Source organism: Athene cunicularia (assembly GCF_003259725.1).
Source record: "Athene cunicularia isolate RWA chromosome 5 unlocalized genomic scaffold, athCun1 chr5_part1, whole genome shotgun sequence".
NCBI classification, from domain to species: Eukaryota; Metazoa; Chordata; class Aves; order Strigiformes; family Strigidae; genus Athene; species Athene cunicularia.
This window is the reverse complement of record NW_020799101.1, coordinates 24,405,339-24,432,129: the sequence shown is the minus strand read 5'-3', so window position 1 is coordinate 24,432,129 and position 26,791 is coordinate 24,405,339. Positions and strand designations below refer to the sequence as shown.

The 26,791-nt window shown below is 54.5% G+C and overlaps 1 protein-coding gene across 3 annotated transcripts; it reads left to right on the top strand.

The window, feature by feature from the left end:
- Positions 1–8,889: 8,889 nt before the first annotated feature.
- On the top strand, positions 8,890–26,791 carry TMEM63C (transmembrane protein 63C). 3 transcript variants are annotated; one of them, XM_026849470.1, is made up of 24 exons: positions 8,890–8,968; positions 13,180–13,295; positions 13,553–13,773; positions 14,162–14,241; positions 15,357–15,444; positions 17,647–17,684; positions 18,114–18,256; positions 18,566–18,617; positions 19,083–19,191; positions 19,623–19,696; positions 19,798–19,878; positions 20,010–20,130; positions 20,248–20,381; positions 20,626–20,748; positions 21,240–21,393; positions 21,915–22,021; positions 22,849–22,935; positions 23,450–23,515; positions 23,634–23,796; positions 24,022–24,127; positions 24,344–24,511; positions 24,792–24,907; positions 25,073–25,144; positions 25,226–26,791. In XM_026849470.1, exons 3-24 carry the CDS (start codon positions 13,576–13,578, stop codon positions 25,436–25,438), a joined length of 2,493 nt encoding a protein of 830 aa, XP_026705271.1. In that variant the 5' UTR covers positions 8,890–8,968; positions 13,180–13,295; positions 13,553–13,575; the 3' UTR covers positions 25,439–26,791. The 3 variants fall into 3 exon arrangements, with proteins under 3 accessions (XP_026705271.1, XP_026705272.1, XP_026705273.1); XM_026849471.1 differs by having other exon boundaries at positions 13,459–13,773; XM_026849472.1 differs by lacking the exons at positions 8,890–8,968; positions 13,180–13,295; positions 13,553–13,773; positions 14,162–14,241 and having other exon boundaries at positions 15,383–15,444; positions 18,172–18,256.

Sequence of the window (26,791 nt, the reverse complement as noted above, 5' to 3'; positions counted from 1 at the left end):
AGCTATGCAAAACTTTAGTAATTGGACTTACGGAAGTATGACCATGCCCTAAGCCATGTCTTAGGTACGTACATACACTATCATGACTACAGTACAGCCCCTGCATGGAGTCAGTCTTAGAGGTTTCTTTCCCTCCATAATGAGGAGGTGAATTTCTGGCCTTTGAGAAGGGCATGTTGCAGTTGGTTTAAGCAAAGAAGGGATTTCTCTCTACATTTCTTTGGGCTTGGGGTTTTTTTTGTGTGTAAAATATCTTGGGGACAGAATAAGTTTCTGTACATCTGTGGCCTTCAGAGTCCCAGCTGGGACTGGTGCAGGGGCATGTCCCTCCACTACCCTGGCTTCCCATGGAAGCACTGTTGTGCTGGTCCTGCAGCTCATTTAGCATCGGGTCTCTCCATGCCATGGTTAACATTAGGAGGAGCCTTTCCAGTGCCTGTCTGTGGCTCCTCATACCTGGATTTCGGTCCTTTTTTGGTCCCCTCCCTCCAGCATGATATCCATGGGTCCCATGATGGAACTGTGCTGCCAAAAGAAGCATGGAAAGCAACTGAGCAGGATTTGGAGACTGGTGTGTCCTTGCAGGTGTTCCAATCCCCAGGGAAGAGGCAACAGTGTTGGTTCAGCATCACTTAAATATTGATCCTTGCCACTCTGGAGGAGGGTTCGTCTGCCTGTGCAGAGCTCTGCTCATCCTCCCAGGGCTGTGATCAACACAGGGATGTCAGGATGAGCCAGAGCCTCCACTTCAGTTGCACTTTTTGTCTCTAGTAAGTGCAGGTGCGGTGCTGGCACTGGTGAAGCAGAGGGGTGTTTCAGGGCAGGATGTTCCCGTGCTTTACTGGAAATGCTGTGGTTGCCCCAGGGAGCCAGGCTGGGAGGTGTCTCCTGTGCTTTCACCTTGGGTTTTCTCAAACTGGCTGGAGGCTCTTTATGTTTCCAGGTGGGGAGATGCTTCCCAGAGAAGGGACAGCAGCTATGCAGCACAACATGTGCCAGATTGCCCCTTGCATCAACCATGTAGTGGCTGAGGAGATTCAGACCCTCGCTCGTTTAGTAAATGCCTTGCTGGTACCGCCGAGGCTGCGTACGGGATCTTGGGGTGCTCACTGCAGGGCCCAGACAGACAAGAGCAGCGTTTGTGATGGCAGGTTTGGGGTGTGCTGGGTGGGAATATAGACAAGGAGAACAGCATAACCAAAACCAGGTGGAAAGCAGGAGCTTGAGCTGGGGATGGTCCAGCACACCTAGCCACTGTGAAGACCCCGCTATCAGTGCTGCACACCCCAGCATCTCTCCCAAAAAGGACACAGCCTGTTTGATTCCTGCTAATTGTGGCAGGGCTTTGATAGCTGCTGGGCTGTGCAGAGGCTTACAGTGGTTGTTGCTGGGACACTGCTTCTTGCCTGAGCCCCCAGATCTCTTCAGCTGACTGTATTTCTGGCGCTGGCAATGGTGTGCCTGAAGCGCCCTGGAAGGACAAGGGGGCACAGGCTTGGGGAGGCTCCTTTTGCAGCCATCTGCTTCAGTGCCTCATGTTTAATTTCCTTTCCTTTTCTCTTCCACATGAGTGGTGATGCTGTGGAGGGCAGGGGGTGGCTGCCTGGGGACCCCGTGCTGCCAGCAGGGTGGGCAGAGCGGCGCAGGAGCTGCCAGCCCTTCTCCGAGTGCCAGCCTGGCTGCATGGCCTTGTGTGCAGGGAAGACAGGCTTCTGCAGAGAAACCAGGAACAATCTCTCTGCCTCCCTGCCCCTAAAACTTGCTATCCTGATATTTTTTCCCATTTTCCCCCTGATCCCAGATAGCCTTTTTCCAAGGCTGCCTTGCCCACAGAGCATTTCTGATGCTGGCTGTTCAATGTGGTGTGTTTGAAAGGATGTGACTCCCCGCGCCAAACCTGCCAGGCTGGGCTGACAGCCCCTACACAGTGTTGCGTCGTCTGCTCTTGCAGTGGGAAGAGCTTGCAGGTCACTCTGTGACCACACTGCTGCCAAATCTGCCATCTGTCTTGCCACATCCTTTGGGCGATGCTGCGCTTCCCAGCCCACAGCTTCTGTCCTCTTGATGCCTTGTCCCTTTCCCAGCCCGGCTGCTGTACCTGTCCAGATGTGACACTTCCTTCTCCACCTGAAGGGGAAGAGACCATTTCTTGTGTTTCCTCTATCATATCCAACACTCCTGCCACCCCTTGTGCTGGCTGTGAGCAGCTGCTGGCCGGTGGGCATGGCCAGAGCAGGGCAGGAAGGCAGCGCAGTGGGTGCAGGCAGTGCCAGCCTGCAGCACTGGCACATCAGAGGCTGCGTGCTGACTGACTGTGCCCTGCTTACCCCTGTGTGCTGGGCCACCCATCTGCAGTAGGTGTGTGTTGGGGGGTGTCCTGAACCCCAGTCCTTGCCATGTATCTTGTCCCTGCTCCTGCTGGCTTGGGATGCACCAGTGTGCCCATCCCAACAGCCCTGTGATTTCCCTCTTTTCTCTGATGCTTTAAGGCTATTTGACTCCCCAGGTCCTCTCCATGGAGGAGACAAGAGCAGGCTGGTGGGTGTGATGGGCTGTCTGCCCTGCTCTGCTTGGCTCTGCTCTGCCCTGCAGCACGTACGAGGCTGTGGCTGTGCTAGGGTGTCCTAGGCAAGGGGAATTCCCCGGGGGCAATGGAAGTGATGGGGACAAGCTCTCTTGTCAGTGCGTGAGATCACTGGGAGGAAGATGGAACAGTCGGTGCTTTGCAGAGCTGCATGTCTGCAGCCCCACCTGTGCCTGGGAGAGCTGCCTCCCTTCCTGGCCGCAGCAGCTTTCCTCTGATCTCCCCTGAAGGCTGCGTGGGCTGCAGAGGCAGCTGGATGTGTGTGCCAGTGACCAGGGGAGACCGACTGCATGCTCCCTCCAGAGCCCCAGCAAAAGAAATCAATGGGCCGGCCCTGTGGGGGCAGAATTTGGTGGGAGGGCAGGTGGCTTGCCCATGGCCCAGGCAAAGGCAGCACAACCTGGTGTTGAGACTATGAGCCAGGTTCACATCTCTTCCTCCTTTTCAAGGACTAAATTTGTGTACACGCCAGGGTATAGGTGGCGATTTGTTGGGTCCCCTACGGATGCATCCCCAGGGGATGGAGGTGACTGAGTCAGGCCTTGGGGAGCACCTTCTCTCCTTGTTCTCCCTTTGCAGGCCCCTGTGTTCATCATCAAAGGCTACCCCTTCCCTTTGATATACTATTGATTCAAACCAATATGCTGAGAGCTAATCCCTCTGGCACGGCTGGACACAGCTAGTACAGTGGCTGCTGGGGCCATCCCCACTTGTGCAACCTGCTGGTGCTGGAGCCTTCACTGAGCTGCCAGTTCCCACACTCCCAGGGCGGTGGAATTCATGCTGGTCATCTGGTGTTACCCAGATCTGCTCAGAAGTTGGGCAGAGGTGGAAGGAAAGCCTCATCAGGGCCCAGATTGGAGAGTGGTGTGCTCCTGGGCTCCTGCTGCAGCCCAAACCTCTCTTTGCTTCTGGCACCAAGCACAGGCAATATCAATGTTCTAGCTCTGCAGATGCTCTAAAATCATATTTTATGTATGTGTGTATATATAGTGCTGTAACCCACTGCTCTCAGGAATAATTTTTTGTGCTTGTAGAGAGGGGACCTGGGCAAGGCAGGAGTGTTTCTTTGTTCCTACAGCAGGATCATCTGCAGAGACTGTTGTGGCTGCTTGAAGCTGGGGAGGAATGAAGGGAGGGAGGCTGGGAGCAGCCGGGCACCAAGGCCTTCCCCAGAGCAGTGTGGAGGGAAATGCGTGGGTGGCCTGAGAAGGGGATCGATGGGACAAGCATGACACTGCCCACCTTATACTGGCCCCTGGGAGACTGTGGGATTGAGGGTGCTTGGGGGCAGGATGTCCCCAGATCCCTATCAGGCAGCAGTGGGCTGAAGTGGAGCAGAGCATGGCCCAGCAGCATGGGTGCCAGACCCCTGCTAGCCTGCCATGCAGCCGTGCTTGCCCCCATCACACAGCAGGCTTGCGGGCATCAGCCATGAGGGGGGCTGGCTGGAGCTCAGCACCTGAGAGCAACTGTGCAGGGGATTTGAAATGTGCCCCTTCAAACTTTGTCCACCAGCTCAGCAGTGAGGTCCCTGCCATCCCCAAGCACACCATGCCATCCCAGCCAGGCAAGACACCAGGGTGCAAAGTCACTGGAGTTGCGTAGTCCAAGCAAGGCGGTATTTGGCTTCTTGGTCTGCATCCCCCTTGTGCACAGCCTCTCCTTGCCAGTCCTCTCCTTCCCTCTGCCCTGGGGTGAGGTTCCCTCCACTTACTGGTGATGACTGTAGCTGTGCTGGCTGCTCCCATGGCTGGCAGTTTCTCTGCAGCAGTTGGCTTTATAAAAGGCAGCAGATAAACCTCCCACTCTCCTCTCTACCTCCCACAGCTCCCTGGTCCCCAAACAGCAGAAGGGATTCGGGAGGAAAGAGCTTCCTTTTCCCCCTGTCTCCATCCTGCCTTTTCCCCCATGTCCAGGGACCACAGTGCTCCTGGCACCTTGCGGCACTGTGAAAGGTGTCCACAACCTGCAGTGACAGCTTCAGGCTGGCTCCCGACCACAGTGCAGCTGCTCCTGGTTTCCATATATGTTTCCATGAGGGTGTGTTTATCGCAGCAGAGGTGGCATTTTCCTTCACAGAGGCCTTAAAATCCCCCTCTGGTTGAGCATGATTACCTGGATGGAGGAAGAAGCAATCTGCCTGTAAATGCCTGACATCCCACTACTGACGCAGCCTTGCTGAGGGGTGCCTGCCTTGGCCTTCAATGCCAAATGGGAGCTGGGGCTGCCAGGCTGGCTGTGAGTGGGCACAGCATGCCATGGTATTGGAGCTGCAGGCGATAAGCAACCTGGGGCTACCCTTTATGGTGAAGCTCAAGCCCTTCCCTAGGGCTGGCTGCTGTGGTGGCCCTCAGTCACACAGGCAGTAGGGACTGGAAGTTGTCCACATCTGCACGTATCATTGTTAATTAATTGCAAGTTCAGGGATTGCTCTGGGGACTGCAAACAGCATTCAGCATCCCAGCTTGAAGCAGGGACCTCATGGTACCAGGAGGTGTCTTTACTGTTTTCCTGAAATACTCTTTTCCTGAGTGCACATGCATATGCACACGTGTATTTTAACGGAGAGCCCCAGGATGACTCCCTGTCTCTTTCCCACTTCTAAGCAACCTGGGTCTCCATTCTGCACAGTCAGTCCTGGCTTTTCATAGAATCACGGAAAAGTGTGGGTTGGAAGAGACCTTTAATGGTCATCTAGTCAACCCCCCCTATAGTGAGCAGGGACATCAACTAGATTATGTTGCTCAGCATCCTGTCCAGCCTGATCTTGAATGTTTCCAGGGATGGGGCATCTACCATCTTTCTGGGCAACCTGATCCAGTGTTTTACCACCCTCATCGTAAAATATTCTTATATTTATTCGAATCTACCCTCTTCTAGTTTAAAACTATTACCCATTCTCCTGTCCTACAGGCTCTATTAAAGAGTCTGTCCCCATCCTTATTATAAGCTCTCTTTCCTGGCTCTCTGCTCTCAGCCAAGGCCCACCAGCAGCTCCCTGCCCTGTGCTTGGGCTGGGCCTGGCCTGTGTAATCCTTTGTGCTGAAGACCGTTGATTTAAGTGTTATAAGAGGACAAGGGCACACAACGCAGAATGAGTGACGAGCCTCTGCACTTGGGAGCTTGCAGCCCAATGAGCTTATGTTTGCTCGATGCTTTGCACACACAAAGTGCAGTGTGAGGGGCTAACAGTGCTGTGTGCACAGCAGGATATTGAAATATAAACCAACCATGGGTTAGAGATGGCCTGCTTAGTCAAATGTGTCAAAAAGGACTGGGGGTGGAACAAATAAACTCCACTCTGGTTCTTCCTTCCTATTGCTGTGTGCTGGCTCCAGCAGCCACTGGCTCGCATGTGCATGGAGGAGAGCTGCTCTGTGCACTGCCTCTCCCACGTGACGGCCCAGACAAACCTCTCCGGCTGTAGATCTCACCGTAAGCCCTGCTTGGTCTTGATTGCCTGAGGTTTGACTTTATTCTTGCACCAAGGCACACTGCAGCAAATCAGTGCTGCCCTGCTTGGACCACAGCATCCCTCTGAGAGAAGTGGTTCATGCAGGTGGCTGCCATACTGTAGAGGAAGGCCCCAAACGTGGTCCTGCAGAAAGCCCGGCTGGGGGTTGGGATGCCTTCTTGTTCAAAAGTCTCATACATGGAGCTTAGTCTATCCCAGTGCCAAAATGTGGCCACTCCGGGTCTGCATGGCAGTGCTGGGGAAGAAGGGGAGGGCAGGGAGCTGGGGGTGACTACAGGGGGACATGGCAGGGGATAGTTTTGCTCTCAAATGCTGTATTAGTTTCTGGTGAGTCCCTGGGGCAGCATGACCTTGCACAGGGTTTCCTGAAAGTGGTGGCAACATGTCACTCCTGAGAGCACAAAAGCTTGCTTGGCTCCCTGAAATGGGGCCACAGTCTTGCTTTCCTGGTGGGTTACATTGTTTAGATGGTCAGTGCTGGCGAGGCAGGTTGGGAGTAGTTGGAGTGGGGAGGACACACATTTTCTGTCCCAGGAACAGACACCTCTTCCCTCATACTGCTGCCTATGTGGTCCCTAGCAGTGGGTTCCTGTGTCTCTGTGCCATCCCTTTCTGTGGGAGCTCCCAGAGGGCCAGGGACATGGACAAAGCATTGGGAACAGGAGCAGTGATGCCGAAGGTGGGCTCACCACCGAAGGGAAGGGGTTCACCATGGGGTTTGCATCCCCAGGGCCTGGGTGAGCTCATGGACCAGCTGGTCCCTGCCACCATTCTGCCCTGGCTGGCACTGAGCCTGGTGGGCATTCATGCTCCTCGGTAGGAGAGCTTATGGGTGAACAATGTGATATTTATTTATGCCATCCTTAAGCAGATTTATTTTACTCAGCTACGTACTCATACTCATTTTCTTATTGATCACACTGGCTCCCACACTCATACCCACCATCTTCATGAGCACCCTGCCTGTAGTCACTTGTGGGTGATATGGGGACAAGGGACACTGGCTGCCAAGTCTTCCCGACCTCTCTGGGTAATCATATCTCCATTGGAGATGACAAAACTTATCTTTTAGCAGGTGTTTTATACCTGTTATGAGTCATCAGTTGCTGCAGAGTGGTCCTTTGCCTCCAAACCTTACTGACCCCAGCCTCCATAGCCCACCAGTCAGGTTGCCACTCGTGGTGTGGTTCTCCTTGTTTGGAAGGCGTGTCTGGTTTCCAGCAGGCTAATGGCATGGGCAGGTGTATGTCCCATGTGAGGTAGCTGCTGGTGGGTTGTCTGTGCTGTGGCCTTAGCAGGGTGTGAGCACAGCATTCACAGCAGTGTCAGTGTTTGTGTTACCGATCTCTCTGCATCCAGCGCCTTAGCTCTCTGGCGGGATCTGGCTCCACCCTCCATGGGTCTGTGTGTGAGCCTGCCCTGAAGATGCTGAAGGTGGTGCAAAGAGCCCTGCCCAGGAATGCTGCTGCCCCATTCCCACTTGCCCCACAGGCCACCACCAGCCTGATCCTCAATTTGTTTTTTCGACCTGGAGAACATGACTGTAAGAGGGAAGGGTGAAGGGAAACCTGGGGAGGAATGCCTTGGACCCCTGTAGGGTTTTGGAGGGCTGCGTCTGTGGTCCCATCCCCTCTGTGCTCATCCCTCTCAGGAACTGATGTGGCCTGTGGTGCACCTGTTCTCCCATTCACCAAGCTACAGGGACAGAAGGGTCACCATGCCCTTTGGTGGCAAAACTGCCTCTGCCTGAGTGCACGCTGAGCTCAGCACAGGGTGTTGATGAGCCTTTTCCCAGCCCAAGGTCATTCATTAGCTGTGCTGAGTCAGTGGCAGTGGCTTGGGTTTCCTGGCCTCTCCCTCACTGAAGTCCTACAAGGTCAGTCACTGCAGTCCCGCATGGTGGCATGCCAGAGGCTTGCCTCCCTGCGCAGTCCTGGGCATACCAGGGCATGAACTGCATCTTCCTGTTACGGTGGTCCTCGTTTTCCACTCCTGCAGCCTGGCCACATCTCCTTGCAAAGGAAGAAGGACACAGAGGCAGTTGGGTAGCAGGGATGCTTGCTTTCTAGGAGACATGGTCTGACTCCTCAACTTGGCTTTTCTGCTGGCTTTGTGTGGCCACAGACAGCTCCAGCAGCAGCCCTGTGCCCAGGCTGCCCACCTGCCAGCCGAAATGAGTAATGCCCTCCATGCTGGAGCGGGATGCTGAGGCTGGGTGAGCGCAGGCATGCCGAGAAGCCCAGTTTAGTCATCTTAGTGCTCCCAAGGCTTTGTTTTGGTGTTTTGCTACTCCAGCTGTCCGTGAATCCCCTAGCAAATGAGTTTGCTGGCAGGGTGCTTCAAGGGAAAGATAAATTTTGAAAAATTACATTTGTATAAAAGATATGCCTTATTTTTAATTGGAAATCTGAGTCTCTGGATTAGTGCCCACCCAACCGGAGAGGAGAAGCATATGCTGGTGAATCAACAAAACAAACAGGGCACTGAATATTCAAGACAAACCTTACACACTGGGAATGCCTCATAGAAATTATCCAGCAAATCACTTTCAGTGGTAAATCTCATACATTCACTGTCCATTCACAGCCATCGCAAAGAAGTGAAAGAAGGACTGCCTTTATTGCCTACGTGTTTTCTGACCCTATTTTAGCATCTGACCCTATTTTAGCATCTTTCCTCTATGTAAGACCTAAATTGGGTAGACCATATATTGTGATTTCTGCCTCTGTGTTATTGTTTAATTTTCTCAGCTGCAACCCTGTCCACTCCTGTGTTTCTTGACTTGTCTGTTGCTGTTGCTCCTCCAGGACAGTGGCTGTTCTGAGGGACACCTGTGGTGGGTATGTGGAGGCACTGCCTCATACACAGCTAACAGGAAGCTCTCCCAACACTTTCTGGAAGTGAAGGTTCTCACACAGCTCTGTTATTCACAACAGTATTTCCTCCTCTGGCCCTTAAAGTTCAGGAAAAGCACAATGGCAGTGGCCTACCTGCAAACAGGAACTGATCTGGCAATGCTGTGGGGTTTGTTTGGACCTTTAAGATACGATCACAGAGTCAGAGTATTGCAAAATGCTGAATTATCTCATATGTTTGGTGTTTAGCTCAGGTGTTTTAACAGCAACTTTCAGTCTGACCTACAGTGTCTGTGTGATCTCTCACTGTATACCAAGTAAGGTATCTCCTCTAGTTGGAGGGAGGTTGAACATGTCCTACAGGTCTGAGTTCAAGCTGTCCCTGGTGCTCGTGAGCAAAAATCTTCTCTCACAGTTTCTGCTGCCTGTGCTGTTCCAAGAACATTTACATGATTTACTTTTAGCTGGTTGTTCCCAACGGTTATTTTAATGGTAACGCTGCAGCTATGTAATTTGCATAAGCTTTTCTAAGAGTAGCACCATAAAAGGTGAGATTAGCTGGAACAAATGGTCTAGAAAAGTACCGGTTTGAGTATTTGGACGTGGGTTTCCCTGGGTATCTGGGGGTGAAGGGACCAGGGGAAAAGGCATGAGAATGAGCTTGAGATCACCTTCAGAGGAGCTGTGATCAAGGGCTGTGTTACAGACCTGAGCATGACAAGACAGCTCCTTTGGGCAACAGAAGTGGAGGTGCCTGTGAGAGAAGGGACAGAGCTGGACCAGTGGCTTCAGGTGTCTTCTGCTCCTGAAATTATTCTGTGCAGTAACACTCTGGCATTGAAACAGCAATGCTGGATGAAGAGACAGGAACCAGTTGGCCTGGGTGGGTGAAGGATGGCATTTGGGAGGCTTGTGGGTAGCAGGAGATACTAGCACCATCTCCAGGAGGAACCCATTGCTTTTGGCCACCAGGAGCAAAATATCTGCTACTAGGGGAAGGGGGCAGCAACAAGGACTTGATAGGGAAAGACAACCCGTACCGATCCCTGTGAAAATCCCCCTCACCCTGCTATCTTCCAGCAGGATGTTCCTCCTACGAGTGTGAAGATGGAGCCTAGAAACAAGCTGCAGGATATTACCACTGGGTAGTGGAGTAGTGGTGGTGAAGAAGGGACTCGGAGGTTGCTGAGTCTCCTTGTTTATTTGCTGAAGGTCCAACATTTCCTTCGGTCAGAGGCACACTCTTCTTGTTAACAAAAAGGCAATGAATTATTTAGCAGCTGAAAATGCCAGATGGCGATGGCTCTGCTGCTTGAGGGAGGGAGGGAGACATGCACATGGGGAGAACAGATTGAGAGCATCTCCATAGGAAAGGGCTGACTCTGGCCAGAGGTCCCAGTGGCCCAGGTGGTTTCACAGGCGCCTGAAGGCAAGCAGGAGGCAGGCAGCCAGGGCAAACAGCTGCTGCTTGCTAGAGTGACTCACTCATTTCCCACAGGTCTCCCCTTGTAGTTCCTTTTTCAGGGGTTGTTATCCCAATGGAGCCATGCTGGGCCTTAAAGTACGGGCCTCCTAACCCTGTCTGGGGATCAGGCCATGACTGAGGGCACTACAGGGAGGCTTTACCAGCCCATCCCTCACTTCACATCTGGCCGCAGGGATAGTGCTTCAGCCCCAAGACTACTGGGATGTCCTTGGAGCAGTATCAGCATATCTCGAGTGACATGGCAGTTCTTTTGGGAGCCACACTAATGGTCAACTGTCCCAGCTTGGGCTATGATGTCTCCAGACACCGTGGACTGGCCAGATCAATAGATATAAGGACCTCTGAGGGGAATTGAAGATGCTGTAGGCAGCATGGGCAGATTTGTAGCAGACATGGCTTCAGCCCATGCCCCAGGTGACACTGCACCATATGCACAGTAAGAGGGACTGCCATGGGTCTGCATGCCCTGGGGATCTTGATATCTGTAGTTCAGTGGCTTCTGACATCCCTTCAAGGCACCTCTGCAGGTAGCCACATACCAGCCTAACCCTGGAGTGGGGTGAGCCTCAGGCTTTGCTGGGCTTATAGCCTTGGTCCAAGGATCACAGTGGATGATTTGGTCCAAGCTTCCAGTGGAGATTTTTTGCAGGGCTGGAATTTATGCTTCAGAGATGAAAAAAATATTAAACCACTGTATTTCTGTGTTCAATTTGGAAACTGCAGGCACCAAGAGTAGTTTCTAAGTTCTTGAACCCTCTTGAGAGCTTGGGTTAAGAGTCCCTTGGGAATCCCTGGTGACCACCTTATTGCATTTGTCAGGCTGTCAGAGCCTTTTTTTTTTTTTTTTAATCAACTCTGTGTTTGAAAACCTCCCTCTTCCTCAGTCTTTCCTTTCCCTGGACGAAGAGGTCAAAGAGAGTCATTGTTTCAGGTGTGTAACCTGTGTTAGCTCCTGCTAGCATCCCCATCCTACCCTCTGTGCTCAGCCATGGGGTTGTCTGTGTCCCTCAGGAGCTTTAGGACAGGACTAATCTCCTCAAGCAGGAAGCTGCATGGTCTAAGAGAGAGAGGCTGAGGCTATAGCAGTGCACATAAAACCACGTGCTACTGTAGTCTCCCATCTGTCACACTGACACAGCAGAAGTAAATGTTTCCCAACAAAAGCAAATCTGTGTAATGCTCAGGAAGATCCCCTTTCTAAGACAAGGCATTTTGTGTGTGCTCTGGCTGTGCTCCCCAAGGACCTCTCAATCCAGTTTCCTTTGGTATTGAAGAAGAGTTGATCCTCTTTGGTTTTGGTGAGAAAAACCACCATAAACACTTGCATCTCCAGGTCCCTGGAGGTGCTGGCTGTCTTTGTTTGCATCCTCCTCCATCACTTAATCGGAGCATGGCTCTTGCTCTTCTTCCTCCATCCTGTCCAGGGGATGCAGCAGGAATAAGCTGTTGCTGGGTGACTGCAGGGGCTGCAGCAGGGACCTAGTTGTGTCTGGAATATAGATAAAAAGGAAGAGTAGGAGTGAATGCCCAGTGGCCTAAATACTAAGCTCACAGGAGCACATGTTAATAAGCATGCTGAAGTTTCATGTCGCCTTTGCACTGGACACAATATACTGTGCTCAGCATGCCTGCAGGGTAAGGCACTCATATAACTCCTTATAAAATTCAGGCAGGCCAGAAGATGGGCTTGTCAGGAGCACAGGTCCCTAAGAACAGAGATGTAAATAGCTGCAGTTGAAAGGGCTCCCTTGGAGGTCATCTAATAAAAGCCTTGCTCAGGCCCAGGCCAACTTCAAAATTATATTTTGTTGCTCAAGGCCTCCAAAGACAATGCTTCTTTGTCTAGCTGTTCCCCCACACACTGGTAACCTCAATCTTCCCTTAAGCAGGGTCTTCAGCCCTCCGGGTTTATCTACCTAAAAAGTACTAGACATCCTAACTCAAGGTCTTTTTGGAAGAGACATTAGGGACCCAACTTGGTTGCCATTTTGAAAACCCCCAACAACCTATTAATGGACCATCATGGACCGTCATGAGAACACCCTGAAGACCCCCCGCACTGTCCCAGCATGCCTATTACCCTGGCAATGTGATTAGTCTCACCACAGTCATAGCGGTCCTCCAGGCACCAGGAGCAGCTGGCTAAAGGGTGGGGGCTCCAAGGGACGGAGACTTGGGAGGCACATGAGAAGACACTCTGGCCCTCTTGTCCCCATCCTGTGTTTTTTAGTGTTTGCTGTGCTGGTTCCCTCTCCTCCTGTCCTGGTGAGTGCATTGGCCATTCAGCACCATCATGGCACGCAGGTCTGTGGCATCCACATGAGTAACAGCCATGCTAACTGCTGTAGGATGCTTATTCCCAGGGGTCCCAGGCACTGCAAGTTTGGAGAGGATCCTCTCCTTCCTCAAGCTTGGCAGTAGAAAAGGTTTAGGAAACAAGCCATGGTCTTGGCCATTACTGGCCTTTAAGCGTTTCCAACCAGTGAGGACTGTAGCCTGCGGTATCGGCTCCTGGGGAGGTGGGGGAAAACATGGTATTCAGGGTCTTGAGAAGCTGATTCTTCTGAAGACATCAAGATACCTTGGAAGGAGCAATTCTGATCTGGTGGAAAGACATAAGGAAAGTCCCATGACTCCTGAGTCACACAGATTGTGATGCTGGAGAAGTGAGGGCTTAAGGGATGTTCCATATGCAGTAGATATCTGGCTGTGGGGAACAGATCAAGCACATCCTCAGCAGCCCAGTTGTTAACACTATCATTTCTCTTCTTCTCAGAAACTCAAGCAAATGCTTTGTCTCTCCCATTCCTGCCTGCTGACTGCACCAGGGTGGCCATGACACGACCCAGCTTCCAGGAGTGAGGGGCAGAGGTGGTGAGAAACCTGTGCCAGGTATGATGGAGACATAGCATGGGGTGGGGAACAGCTATGAGACAGCTGTGAGATTTCTTCAGCAACACCTCCTGCCCTGTGTCCCACACCCCCTCCCTGGGAGAGACTGGTATTGAGGAAGCTCCAAGATCACCAGCCAGTCCTCTCCCCTCCCTGCCCTCAGGGAGATCCTCAGACCTCGCTGGAGGACCTGGAAGAGCCACAGCCCCTTTTCAAGCAGAGGCTTCTCCATCCACACCCCTGCCCCTGTATTGCAGGGTGAGGCCCCACGACGGCACCAATGGAGAGTGTGTACTCGGTGGAACCAGTGCCTGATGGTGCTGGCCCCACCTCGCTGGATGTGCTCAGCTTCCTGGATGCCCTGGTGAACAGCACAGAGGAGCAATGCTTCAGCGCCCGCTCCCACAGCACAGTCCTGGAAGGGCTGCCGTTCGGTGGCGTGCCCACCGTGCTCGCCATCAACTTCATCCTCTGGCTGGTGAGCAGACAGGAGTTGCCATGTCTATGGGCACTGCAGCCCCTGGCTGTGGTGTCAGAGTCTGGCTGTGAGCACTGTGTGTGTGTGTGTGTGTGTTATGGGTGTGCTGACAGCCACACATGAGTGCAGTCTCTGCACCCGTGCACCTGGCTGACTGGGGGAGCAGGAATGAGTGCAGGGGACCAAAAGCTTTGCCCCTGTCATGCTGGGCAGCAAGTGACACTTGGGCAGCAGTGGTGAGATCACGGAGCAGGAGCAGTTTGGCTTGAGGCAAGAATTTTGCACGAGCTTGGACTCATGAGTGAGAAAACAGAAAGGAGGGACATGAGGAGATCCCACAGGGCAAGACCCTACAGCAAAACCCTTCACCTCTTCCCTCTTCTTCCAGCTTCTCCTCCTGGTCTTCTCCTGCCTTCGGAAAGCGGCTTGGGACTATGGGCGCCTGGCACTGCTAATGGACAACGATAGGTAAGGAGGATGGAAGGCCACTGCGGGTGATGGCTCCAGCCTCTCCAAGAGGGCTGGCACTGCGGGGTGGCCCACAGAGAAGCTCAGCAGGTGTTCCTGTCCCTTATTCCCCCTGGGAATGGTGTGACTGCCCTTGCCCATGGAGGCACAGTCACGGTCTTCTGCAGGGAGAGGGCAAGCCCAGGCCAGCTTTGATTCTCTCTTGCAGGTACCACCTAGTGACAGCGCTGTCAGTGCCAGGGAGGGCACTGTCCTGGGAAGGACAGAGGCCCAAGAACTGCTTCTGAGTGGTAGCTGAGCTGCTACCTCTCCCCCTGCTGCTCTCTCTGGATGAGCAGGGCTGGCTGGCAGAGGAGGCAGAGGGAGAGATATAGCAATAACACTGTACCTCATGTCACCAAGGCAGGTTGCCTGGCCCATCCTTTGGGCTAGGTGCAGAATCCCACAAACAATACCGGTGTCCTCATGGAAGTAGAGCCCAGACCACATTTTCAGATGGTCTGTGCTCCCTGCAGCTGCCTATCTGACAAAGCACGTCTTGCCCCAGGCAGCAAAGCATCTTTTTTTATGCAGGTGGGTGCACACAGGTGGGGTCTCTGCAAGGCTGGGCAGCCTGTAGGAGCAAACTCTGTAAAAGTCCCTCTCCTGCCTTCTCCCCTCTTCAACTCCTCTTGACCTTGGGCTCTGGAGCCAAGTCTCACAGTGGACAGGCAATGTTTCCCTTCACCAGGAAGAGCAAAGGTGCAATCAATACTTAAAATTCAAGCTCTGATTATGTTCCTTTTTACTGTAATATCATTTGAGAGGGCTGAAATGAATGAAATAGAAAAAAATCTGGTTCAGCTGTCCCTTGTCCTGGAGCTAAGGTGAATTGTCCATGAGCCACCCCAACATGGGCCAGGGCCACAGAGAAGCTGTGGGGACTTAGCACAGAGGCAGCAAGATGCAGCCCCTGCCCCGATCTCAGCAGTAGTTGCTGGTCCAGCACCAGTGCAGGATGCAGGGAGGTGGGAGGCATTTTCCAGGCTGCTCTCCTAGGAGAAGCTTCTCTGAGGGTGCTCATCCTCTCCTGCTTGCTGTTTCTTTCCCACCTCATCCCTCCCTTCACTGCAAAGTTTGACATCGCTTTTCTACGGAGAGCAGAGTGAGAAGGAGAAGTCGCCATCAGAGAGCAGCCCTCTGGACGCTGATAACAAGGACGTGGTGAGTGCCAGCAGCCATGGCAGTGGGAGCCCCAGGCTGGGCTCCTCCTGGCTCAGCCTGCCCTGCTGTTCACCAGAAACCCAAGTCAGAAGTTAAATGGCAGAAATTAAACCCTCTAGCACAGGGTTTCCTGCTTAACACTCTTTAGCAGCAGGGTATTCCTGGGAAAGCTGTAGGGTTTCTTTGTCCTGGCTTGTTTTGAGACATCTGCCTTGAACAACAGCTTGGAGGGGATGCTCCTGCCAGGACAAGCATCTCCCAGCTGTATGGCCGTCCCTGCTGGCTGTGGGGACCTAGCTGGATGCATGGCCAGAGCATCGCTGTGCACCCGCAGGGACCTTTCTGGTCCCGGCAGGACAGAGTCCCCTGGATCATACCTCCACCTCTGCCGGTGTGTGGGCTGTGGGTGCTTTAAAGTTTTTGTTTCTCTCTATCACACCAGGCACAAACCAGGCTTTGCTGGAAACAAGCAGAGACAGACATATTTTGCTGACTGTTTCCTTCTCTTTTTTTGGCAGTGAAAGCTCAAAAACCAGTCACTGGTGTGACTATGAAAAAATGACATATTAAAAAAAAAAACTAGGCAGGAAAGGTAAAGAATAAAAATCCTTGCAGGTGGCATGAGGACTGTTTAAAATCTTGATACCAGATGCTCTGGGAAAATATACATTGCTCCTCAAAAAATAAGTGATAAAGACCAGAGGGCAAGCCGGCATGGCTAAAGATCAGATTAAGGGAGATTATTAGAAGTAAGAAGACATCCTTTTAAAAAAGTCCAGCTGTTGCCAAATGAGGAAAATCTAAAGGTGCCAGGTTAGATGTAAAATACACTAAGGAGGGAAAAAGACTGGTTTTGAGGAGAAATTTGTAGAGCATGAAAGCAAATACTGGATTTTTCTTCACACGTCAGGAACAGGAAATATGCAGAAGGATTGTAGTGCTGATAGATGTTGAAGATAGAAGGTGCTTGCTGGAGAAGGCAAGAATGAGACAGGAGAGCTAAATAAAGTTTTGGTGTCTGTAATCAGTGAGGAGGAGCTTGACCAGATTGCTGCCTGGAAGCCCTTCTCCATGGGGAGGCACTGGAGCATCGCATCAGCAGCAGGGTTGGAGGATGAGGTTGCAATCAAAGCAGCCCGACAAATTCCTGTTACCATCACAAATTCGCAGGACCAGGCATAGGACTTCTCACTCACCCTGACACAAATAGCTAAGCTATTGACTGCCATGTATAACCTCTTTCCTGTACGTGGAGATCCTGAAGAGTTGGGACTTAGCTGACGAATGCTGTTTTTTCAGGTGGGTTTCTGGAAAACCCGAGAAATTACAACCCAGGGATCTTGGGGTCTGCATGGACAGCCTCCTAGACATGGTTCTCCAGAGCAGAGGCCTGTAGCAGAGCATAGGAGGGGAGACAACCCGGCTGTGCTAAGGGGGTGTCTGGCCCCTGCAGAGCTGCCAGGGGCACGGGGATGCCTGCACCTCCAAAACCTTCTGCTGTGGTTGATCAGACAAAGCTGAGCTGTGGGGTAGGAGGGAAGGTCCTGGCATGGCTAAAGTCATGGGATGGAGAGGAGGAAGAAGCAGCCAGCTCTCATGGGGCAGGGTAAGGGAATCCCACAGGGTGTTGCCTGGGGTCCTTCCAATCCAAGGTCAGCATAAACACTCTGGAAGGGGATGAAGAAGCCAGATGGATGAGTGTTATTCAGTACAGCCATGACTGGGGGGACTGCAGCGGGACCTTGAACTTGCGTGAACTCCAGTGTCAGTAAAACATAAAATAATGGGTAGGGGAGAAAAACCTGTACATTGCATATGCATTGACAGGGATTGAGCTACTACACAAGATCTTACGTTGTCCTATATTGCTCTACAGCACTTCCAGCTCAGCACTCAGTGGTGGTCAAAAAAAGCACATTGTATGTTAGGGACTGTCAGGGAAGGGGCAGAGGAGGGAGCTGCTGGAAGCCGGGAGCCTGTGTTACAGACAAGCCCCATATTTCTCACTCCTCCCAAGGCCTTTGCCACTGCTGTAGACAAGCCACTGGGCTGAGCGTCGCTGGGCTGTCTTGGGCACTGCCTTCATTTGCTCAGCACCACCAGCCCCAAGCACCTCACCACCTCTGCATGTGTCCCCAGTGCCCTGGCTCCATGCCGGGGAAGTGGTTACCCCTTGCTCATCCCAACTATTTTCTCTTCCAGGGATTCTGCTCCTGGCTCATTTCTATCTACCAGATGAAGTAAGTGTGTGTCCTCAGCATCACAGCCATGCTCCACCACTGTCCACCCCTGGGGACTCAGTGACCACAGGTGGTGGCCCATCACCTGAAGCTGCTGGGACCAGTGGTGGAGGAGAACTCCTTTCAAACATCCCCCCTGGAGAGAGAGCAGAGGGAGCAGAGAAACAACTCTGCCTTTCCTCCTGGCTCTGGGATCCTGTCCTAAAGAAAATGGCTTCAACCTCTTCTGGTTGGAGCCAGTCCTGTAATGGGATGGCAACGTGAGGGCTGCTTGTGTCCCTCATTCCCTCTGAGCCCAAAGCCCACATGCCACAGGCAGGATGCCATGAGTTGGTATGGCCTGTGTGAGGCTGGAGCAGCCAGTGTCCCCAGGGTGGGAGGTGGTGGGGAGGCACCACCAGTGCTCACACCCACCTGCCTCTCCTCCAGGGATGAGGAGATTCAAAGCAAGTGTGGGATCGACGCCACCACCTACCTCTCCTTCCAGCGGCACCTCCTGGTCCTGCTGATGCTGGTCTGCGTGCTCTCTGTAGCTGTCATCTTGCCTGTCAACTTCTCAGGGGACCTCCTGGGTAAGTACTTCCCCAGTTGTGAAATGGCTCAGGAGTGTGGTGCAAGCTTCCCCAGCCTTGGGGCAAGAACTGTGCCACGGGGACAGATGGCAGAAGAACCTCTCTGTCAGGAACACCCATGTGAGCAGGAACCCACCATCAGCTGTGGGATGGAGGGACACAAGAGGCAGGGAGCTTCAGGGCAGTGGGGGGCTTGGTGGGGACCTGGGAAGAGGAGGGAGCAAAGACCAGAGCCACTAACCCTGCGAGCATGGACGTTCACACTGCACCGGGTTCCCTTAACCTTCCACTTCTCGTCTTCCCCTGCAGGACACAATCCCACCCACTTTGGCCGGACAACCATCGCCAACATCCCGACGCAGTACGTGGCTCCCGCATCTAGGGGGGCTGTGGGTGCTGCCACTGTGGTGGGCACTGCTGGAAGCACCCAGGCACAGCGGTCCCCACAGCCCCATGCCAGGGACAGGGACAGGTCCATGCGAGCAGCACGCCGGTCACGTAGTCCCTGTGTCTCTCTGCACCATGCACAAGCACAGTCATGGCAGCCAGCACATTGGCACTGCTCTCTGCACCCTGCTGCTGGCAGAAGTGCTCTCAGGGGCACTGGGCGGCCTCATTTCTGTAGTATCTCGGCCAACACCCTGGAAGCTGCCCCTCTCTTCCCTGGGGTGGAGATCTGGCAGCCAGCTTGGGGAGGTCCCACTGGGCAGTGGAAGCAGCCACAGTTGAGCCATGGGTGGCTATGAGTGAGACACTGAGAGCCAAGCTGGTCTGCATGCCATATGCCTGCTGCAGTGCTTGCTGATCCCCTCTTCCCTTCCTCCAGGGACCGTCTCCTGTGGCTGCACAGCATCTTTGCCCTCATCTATTTCATCCTCACCATCCTCTGCATGGCTCACCACTCGGTCCACCTTGAATACAGAGAGAATGAGAAGGTGAGCAACCACCCCTCCTCCAGCCCTGCCTTGTTCAATACTAATGGACAACTTTATGCTTTGTGGAAAGGATGGTCCGGTCCCAGTAGGTAGGGAGAGTTTTAGAAACAGCCTGGGACTGAGCAAGCAAGGAAGGATATGGATGGTTTTCTCCAGCTTCTGGAGAAAGCCTGGCAGCCCAAAGGCAAATCTCTCTTCTTGCTGCCTTGTATCTTGCGATTGAAGCTCTACTGTGTCCATCTCTCTGGGAGGTAGCAGCATTCAGCTATGCCCTGAGGTCTGAGAGTAGGCATTGGGGTCTGTGCTGACCAGCGTTCAGGGTGTCAGTCAGTGCCCTGGCTCGTTTCTGCCTTCCTGGCAGCTGATTGGCAGTGAGACATCCCACATAATCCCCAACCCAACCACCTACTCTGCCCCTTCTTCTCCCCTAGGTTGCCCGGACACTGATGGTTACTCACATCCCCAAGGAGATCACAGACCCTTCCCTTATCATCAAGCATTTCCAGTGAGTAGCAGTGTGCCACACTGCCAGGTGGCTGGCAGGTAGGTGTCAGGGGCTGTCCCTGTCACCTGGCTCCTGGTGCCATCGTGTCCCTGTGCCCACAGCGAGGCTTATCCCAGCTGCACCGTCACCAACGTCCAGTTCTGCTTCGACGTGCGCAAGCTGATGAAGCTGGATGTGGAGAGGTGAGTGCATGCAGGTCCCCATTGCCTCTGCGGGTGGGTGTACTGCTCCTGCCCACCATGTCAAGGGACATAGTCTGTTACTCTGTCTGATGCTCCCTGAACAACCCTCGCCCCTATCGGCTTTCTGGCAGGCGTAAGGCAATGAAGGGGCGGCTTTACTTCACCACCAAGGCGCAGAAAGAGGGCAAGATCATGATCAAAACCCACCCCTGTGCCCGCATCTTCTGCTGCCGCTTCTGTGGCTTTGAGCAGGTAGGAGAACGTGGGCAGAGCTGCAGGCAGCACGCCTCCACTGCGGGCAAGCAGAGCATGGCAGCTTGCCCATGCTCCAGCCTGGCAAGTGTGGCAGAGCCCTGTCTGCTCCCACAGGTGGATGCCGAGCAGTACTACGGGGAGCTGGAGGAGAAGCTCACAGATGAGTTCAATGCTGAGCGCAACCGCATCATGCTCAAGCGGCTTGACATGGCCTTTGTCACCTTCCAGGATGAGCGGATGACGGCTGTGTGAGTGCCCCTTGTGCAACAGGCATGGGGATGTCCCCCAGCCTGGTGGCCACCACTGCTGGGGAACTGGGGTACCTCACCAGCTTCTCCAGCCAAAGCCGGGTGATGGGTTTGTGTCTTCTGCGCCTCTGCTATCTACGGAGGTGGCCGCTCTGTTGGGGATGCGGGAAGTGTCTCACAAGAAGTGTGGGGGAGGTCCTGAGCTATTGGTCTGGACCTGACCCCTGGCTCCCTCCTTCTGCAGGATTTTGAAGGACTACAGCCACATCCGCTGCCGCAAGCACCCCCAGCAGTCCTCTGTCACCACCGTGGTCAAGTCACACCACTGGAGTGTTCGCTATGCCCCTGCACCCAGCGATATCATCTGGTGAACCCCTGTGGCGGGAGGGATTTGGGGGCAAGCATCTGGGGGGAACCCATGCCCATACCTATAGGGAACCCATGTACCTATAGGGAACCTGTGCCCATATCTATAGGGCACTTTCCCAGGGTGGCAGAGGCTGACAGTCCCTCCTCTGGCCATAGCAGAAGTCAGCAGAGGTGACTGGGGTGATCACCTCATGGGTGGCAGGACTCAGCCAGGTGAGGCTTGGGGTGATTGCCAGGCTCCAATCTCTCCCACCTGACTCCAAAGCCTCCTGGTGGTATGGACCCCCTCTGTGACCACTCTCTGGTCCTGGGGCTCTGCAGGTGTCAGCGCAGCAACATGGGGAGGGGAAGTGGGTGAGTTCAGAGGAAAGGCTGCCAGAATGGTTGGTGCAGGTAGTGGAAGGCAGACCTTTGAGGAGCCGGGCTGGGAGGCCCAGGACACGTGGCTTTTCCTCCACACCATGTTCAATAAGTGCTTTCCTCTCACAGGGAGAATTTATCAGTCCGTGGCACATCCTGGTGGGTGCGATTCATCCTCCTTAATATCTGCCTCTTCATCCTTCTCTTCTTCCTCACCACGCCAGCCATCATTGTCAACACTATGGATATGTTCAATGTCACACATCCTGTGGAGAGCCTCAAGGTAGGCCCTGGGGTCCTGCCAGCTTTCTTAAAGTGTCTCCATTTCCAGGCTTGTCCATGACAGGGGGAGGGTGGACAAGCCATCACTGGGATGGGTGTTGATGAAAGGCAAAGAGTGGTCCTGCTCCTGCTTGTCATCCATCCCCTTCTTGTTGTGTTTCCAGTGGCAGAGCCCTGGGGCACCTGTGCAAACCTGAGCTTTGGTGCTGGTGTCCTTGGGGGAGGGCAGGTTGGTGTCCATGCAAGAGAAGAGGGGTGGGAGGAGCTCCAGATGTTAAGAGCTGCCAGCAGCACATCTCCTTCCTGCTCATTGACCTGTGAGCTGTTGGGGGGGGCGGGACTGGGGCTCAGAGCATGCCAATGGTGCCTTTGGCTGCCCTCAAGTTCTTACCTCCTGAAAAAAATGCTCCTGCTCAGGGAGGGGATGCACTGTCCTGTGCCAGGAGATCCAGGGAACTCTCTCCAGCATGGCTGAGCTCTGGCAGGCTCCTGAGGGGGTGTCTGTCATCTCTCCTCCTACAGAACCCCATCATCACCCAGTTCTTCCCCACGCTGCTGCTCTGGGCTTTCTCTGTCTTCCTGCCCTTCCTTGTCTACTACTCGGCATTCTTTGAGTCGCACTGGACGAGGTAATGGGGCTGGCCCCTACACTTCCCCAGGGCTGTGGTAGATGGGAGGAACCTTAGTAGGACTTGTGGGACCCAACCTGCAGGGAGGCAGACATGGAGTGGCAGACCCTGGCAGAGCCCTGTGGGTATTGCCCTCCATGGAAAGAGCCCCAAGTCCATGCCCGAAGGAGACATTTCCTTGCCATAGCCCTGAATGTTTCCAGGCTGCTGCAAACATTTTCAGATGGGTCTGAGGAAGTTTGTGAAAGGGATGGTGTGTTAGTGGACCGGCAGCAGCAGGACTGTGGCCCTGACTCTGGCAGCATATCCTGGCTGCGTTCACAGCCCTTTGAAGTGGAAGCATGGGTTCAGGAGCCTCAAAGTCTCCTAGAGAGGAAGCTCTACCCAGCTCCTACAATGTGCTCTCTCTGTCTTGACCTTTCACTGGCCCCAACCCCTGTGCCTGGTCTACTGAGTCCTTGCAGGAGCTTGTCACTTCCTTCCTCTCTTGGGCAAAATGGGGGGTCTTGAACCTGTTGTAGACACCCATCTGCCTCTTGTTGGGTGTCTACACCAGCAGGAGTGGTAGGAGAGGGCAAGGCTGAAGGAGGCGAGAGATTTTTAGGGGGCACAAGAGCTTTCACTACAGCAGATTTCTCATGGTAACTCGTCCTAGTCTGGGAGAGGCTTTGCAAGGCCCCAGTAGATGCACAGATCAAATGCACTTGGCTTCCTGGGGCTAGGAATAGCTCCTTGGTGAAGAGCAAGACCCAGCCCAGCCTCTCCCCTCACCAGCTACTCTGCCTTGGAAAAGTGCAGCATTCTTCTCTTGCCTCTCCTCTCTGCAGGTCAAGTGAAAATCAGCTCACTATGCACAAGTGCTTCTTCTTCCTTGTGTTCATGGTCATCATCCTGCCCTCGCTGGGGCTGAGCAGGTACAGACCACCCTGCTGCACGGCCCTCCCTGCTCCCTGGCAGCTGGGATCGCACCCAGGCCCCTTGCCTCCCACAAGCCAGCCCCAAAGGGCTAAGAGCTCACCGCCACTGAAACAGACCTGTCTCTGGGGAGGAAAATGCTCTTTAGCCATGCCAAACTGCTCCTGGATGATCATGGACAGAAAGCTTCCAGGCAGAGGAGGAGGGGAGTGGAGTGGCTTGCCATGGCTGACCTGAGGGTGCTGGTGGTGCCCTGCTTGGGGCCAGCCCTTCAGCAGACCCTGAAAGGACCAAGTCAGGTATCTGTGTAGCACTGGCTACAGCAATCCTGACCGTCCAAGAGGTGACCACCCATGCTGTGGTGGTCCCGAGTGGCAGAAAGGGCTGTTCTGGCAGCATAGTGTTCAGAGAGTCTTGCCCACCTGGGGCAGGGGAAAGCAGACTCGTGATGGGTGCCCCCCACATTGCTCTGTGTCTCCCCCTCTTTCTGAGCTGCTCCTCTTCCCCCTACAGCCTGGACCTTTTTTTCCGCTGGCTCTTCGACACCCACTTTCTGGATGAGGCTGATATCAAGTTCCAGTGAGTAGCAGGCAGCTCCCAAACCTCCCAGGCAGGCAGGAGCACCCAACACCTGCCTCCAGTGGCAGTCCCGACCACCTGCCCAAGCATCCTCTTACCCTCTGTGTCCCCGGGGCAGGTGCGTTTTTCTCCCAGACAACGGAGCTTTTTTCGTCAACTACGTGGTCACCTCCAGCCTGATTGGCACAGCCATGGAGCTGCTGCGCATCCCGGGCCTTCTTGTCTACACTGCCCGCCTCTGCTTTGCCAAGTCCGAGCCTGAGCGGCTCCACGTCAAGCGGGTACGTGTCTCTGGTCACCTCTGAGCTACATGACCCCCAGCACAGTGGGGATGCACTTGCTGAAAACTCAGACTGTCCCAGTCCCATGGGGAGGCCTGTGGGGACTTCTTCAGGCTTCATGGGGGCTAATGGGGGGGGAAGGCAATCATGTGGACCAGGGTGAAAAGGTTAAGTGCAGCCTTTGCAGCAGCAGAGGCAGTAATGACACTGTTGGCTGTGTCCCAGAGCCAAGCCTACCAGTTCCAGTTTGGACTGGAGTATGCCTGGACCTGCTGCATCTTCTCTGTCATCATGACCTACAGCATCACCTGCCCCATCATCGTTCCCTTCGGTGAGTCCAATCCCATGCCTATGGTCCCACTGCCCCTGGGCATGCCAAGAAGAACCTGTCTCAGCCACCAGCAGCAATGTGGGAGCACGAGCTTCCCACATGGTACAGGAGGGCACCCTTGGGCATCGTCCCCTCGGCCTGTCCTGCTGTCCCTGCAGCCTGGCTGTCTCAGTTGTCCTCCCTCCAAATGGCCACTCCTCTCTCTTCTCCTGCCAGGGTTGCTCTACATGCTGCTCAAGCACATGGTTGACCGATACAACATTTACTACGTGTACATCCCCACCAAGCTGAACCAGCGCCTCCACATTGCTGCCATCAGCCAGGTCGTGGTGGCCCCCATCCTCTGCATGTTCTGGCTGCTCTTCTTCTCTGTTCTGCGCCTTGGTAAGGGGAACTTGGGGCTGCCCTCCACCACTGCTGAGGGTCACAGCTAATGCTTGGGGGGAATGAATCACCAGTGTCACCCCTGAGTTAGGCATGACATGGAGGGTGGGAAGGGGGAAGGTGTGATGGAGACCTGGCAGATGAGAGAGGTGTCAGCTAGTGTTTTGGAAAGGGGGCTGAGAGCTTGTAAGACCCGAAGCAGGCGCCAGCCTGGGGCTCAGCTGCGTATGCAGCAGGTCCTTGGAGTCTCATGTGCTGCCCCAGTGTCTCTGTGCTCTAGGTCCCACCCGCCCAGTCACCCTCTTCACCTTTGTGGTCCTCCTCTCCTGCATTATCTTCTCCTTCTTTGGCCTCTGCCTGAAGAAGCTGCAGCCACGGAAACCCTCCAGCTACCAAGTGAGTGCAGACAGCCACCTGTCTTGTTGCCCTGCTGCATCCCCTCCTCACCTCTTTGCATTGCATTTGCCGTGGGGAGTCTGAGGCAGTGCCTGGCTGCTCCCACTGTCTTCGGCTGGTGACCCCCCCCAAACCATTGTTTCCTTCTGGCTTCCCTCTGTCCAGATGTCTGACCAGTCTGAGGGCGCCTTCAATGATGTGGAGCGGAGCAGCGTTTCCTCCACCCCCAACTCCAACGTGAGTACCCCTCCCCAGCCCTGCTGCAGCCACCTCCCCTGGATCCCCTGGGCCCTGACACTCCACTGCCCCCCGGGGCAGCTTTTTGTGGCCACTGTCCTGCAGGAGCCTGAGTTGAGCCTGACACCAGCGGCCTCCCCGGCACACCAGTCCTATGGCACCATGGGGAACCACCTGGAGGCAGCGGAAGATGGGGAGGACGGTGGGCTGCAGAGCTTTGAGACAGAGCTGGAGACAGTGGAGGGCGAGTATAGGAGTGGCCCGGTGATGGAGAGCCAGGCCCGCTACCAGTGAGCATCCCCACCACTGGAGTGAGGACCAGCCATGCCGAGAGTGGAGGACATGCTGGTGGGGCAGGAAGGAGCCTTCCAAGCACTAGTGGAGGCCACCTCGCTGACAGGGTGGGGGGGACAACAGGACTGATGTGAGGGGGAGACCCCATTTTATGGGCTGTAGTGGGAGGCTCTGCTGGTCCATTCCACTGCCTGGACCAGCTCAGCACCCCCTATCTCCACCTGCCTCTTCCGGCCCATTATGGGGAAGAGGGGGGTGCAGTGGTGTGGGGAGAAGGTCTCTCTGAGAGGCCATGCTTTCAGGGGCACGAGGGAGGCCCTGGCCCCTCCGTGAGGGGGGAGCAGCCCAGACAGCTCAGATGAATGTGCCCACTGCCACGCTGTCCCACGGGTCCTCAGTGGGAGAGACAGCCAGTTGTAACCCTTGCTTCCCACCCCATCCAGTGTCCCACTGCCTCCCCTGGTGTCAGCCGTGCAGGCTTCTGCCTGTCCCTCTGTCACCCCCAAGGCTTTGCCAGTTAAAGCTGGGACTGCTGAGACATGTGTGCTTTGGTGAAGGAGGTGAGTTCCCCAGGGCTGCTCCCAGCACCAGCGGCCCTGCCCTGAGGCAGGCATCAAAACACAAGCCCAGCTTTTCCCCACCCTCCCACCCCACTGCTACTGCTATGCCTGTGCTCTTTGTGCCCTGGGGAAGGAGCAGAAGGTCAAGGGACGAGTGCGGTTAACGGCTGTGAAAGCAGCTCCTCATCATCCCACTCCCTCCAGCAGCATCCCTCTCGTGCTCATGCTCTCCCCGGGGCTGGCCATGGGACCTCACGTGGCTCCATCCTGTGGCAACAGAAGTGGCGAGGGGAGGGGAGGAGTGACTCACAACTGGCAGGACCCTGGCCTCTGGGTCCTGATCCATCACATCCTGCCCTTGCCCACAAGCCACAGTCAGGGGATGGTCCCCCAGCAGCCACACCACCTCTCGAGTGTGAATCCTGCTGTGGTTAGTGTAAATGTGCCAGCTCCTGCCCAGGCAGCATCCCTGGGGTTTTCATCTCATCTGCAGCAGCCGTGGAGGCCCCTGGGGACAAGAGCAAATTCTTGCCCTGCTCAGCCCCTCTATCACCAGGCTAGCCCGCCTGGGCATGCTGACTCCTCGCTTGGCCCCACTTTGGCCTTGGGGCTGTTTTTCCTGCTCCTGATTTTCTTGCTGGCTTCAGAGCAATTCTAGCCACTGTGCCAGGACTATGCAGGGGGGGGAAGGGACAATGATGCAGCTCTGCAGCACCAGGACTGCCAGCACAGGGAGTGATGCTGTGCGAAGGCCGTGGCACTGACTGCTCAGCATTACTGGTGCCACTGGGAT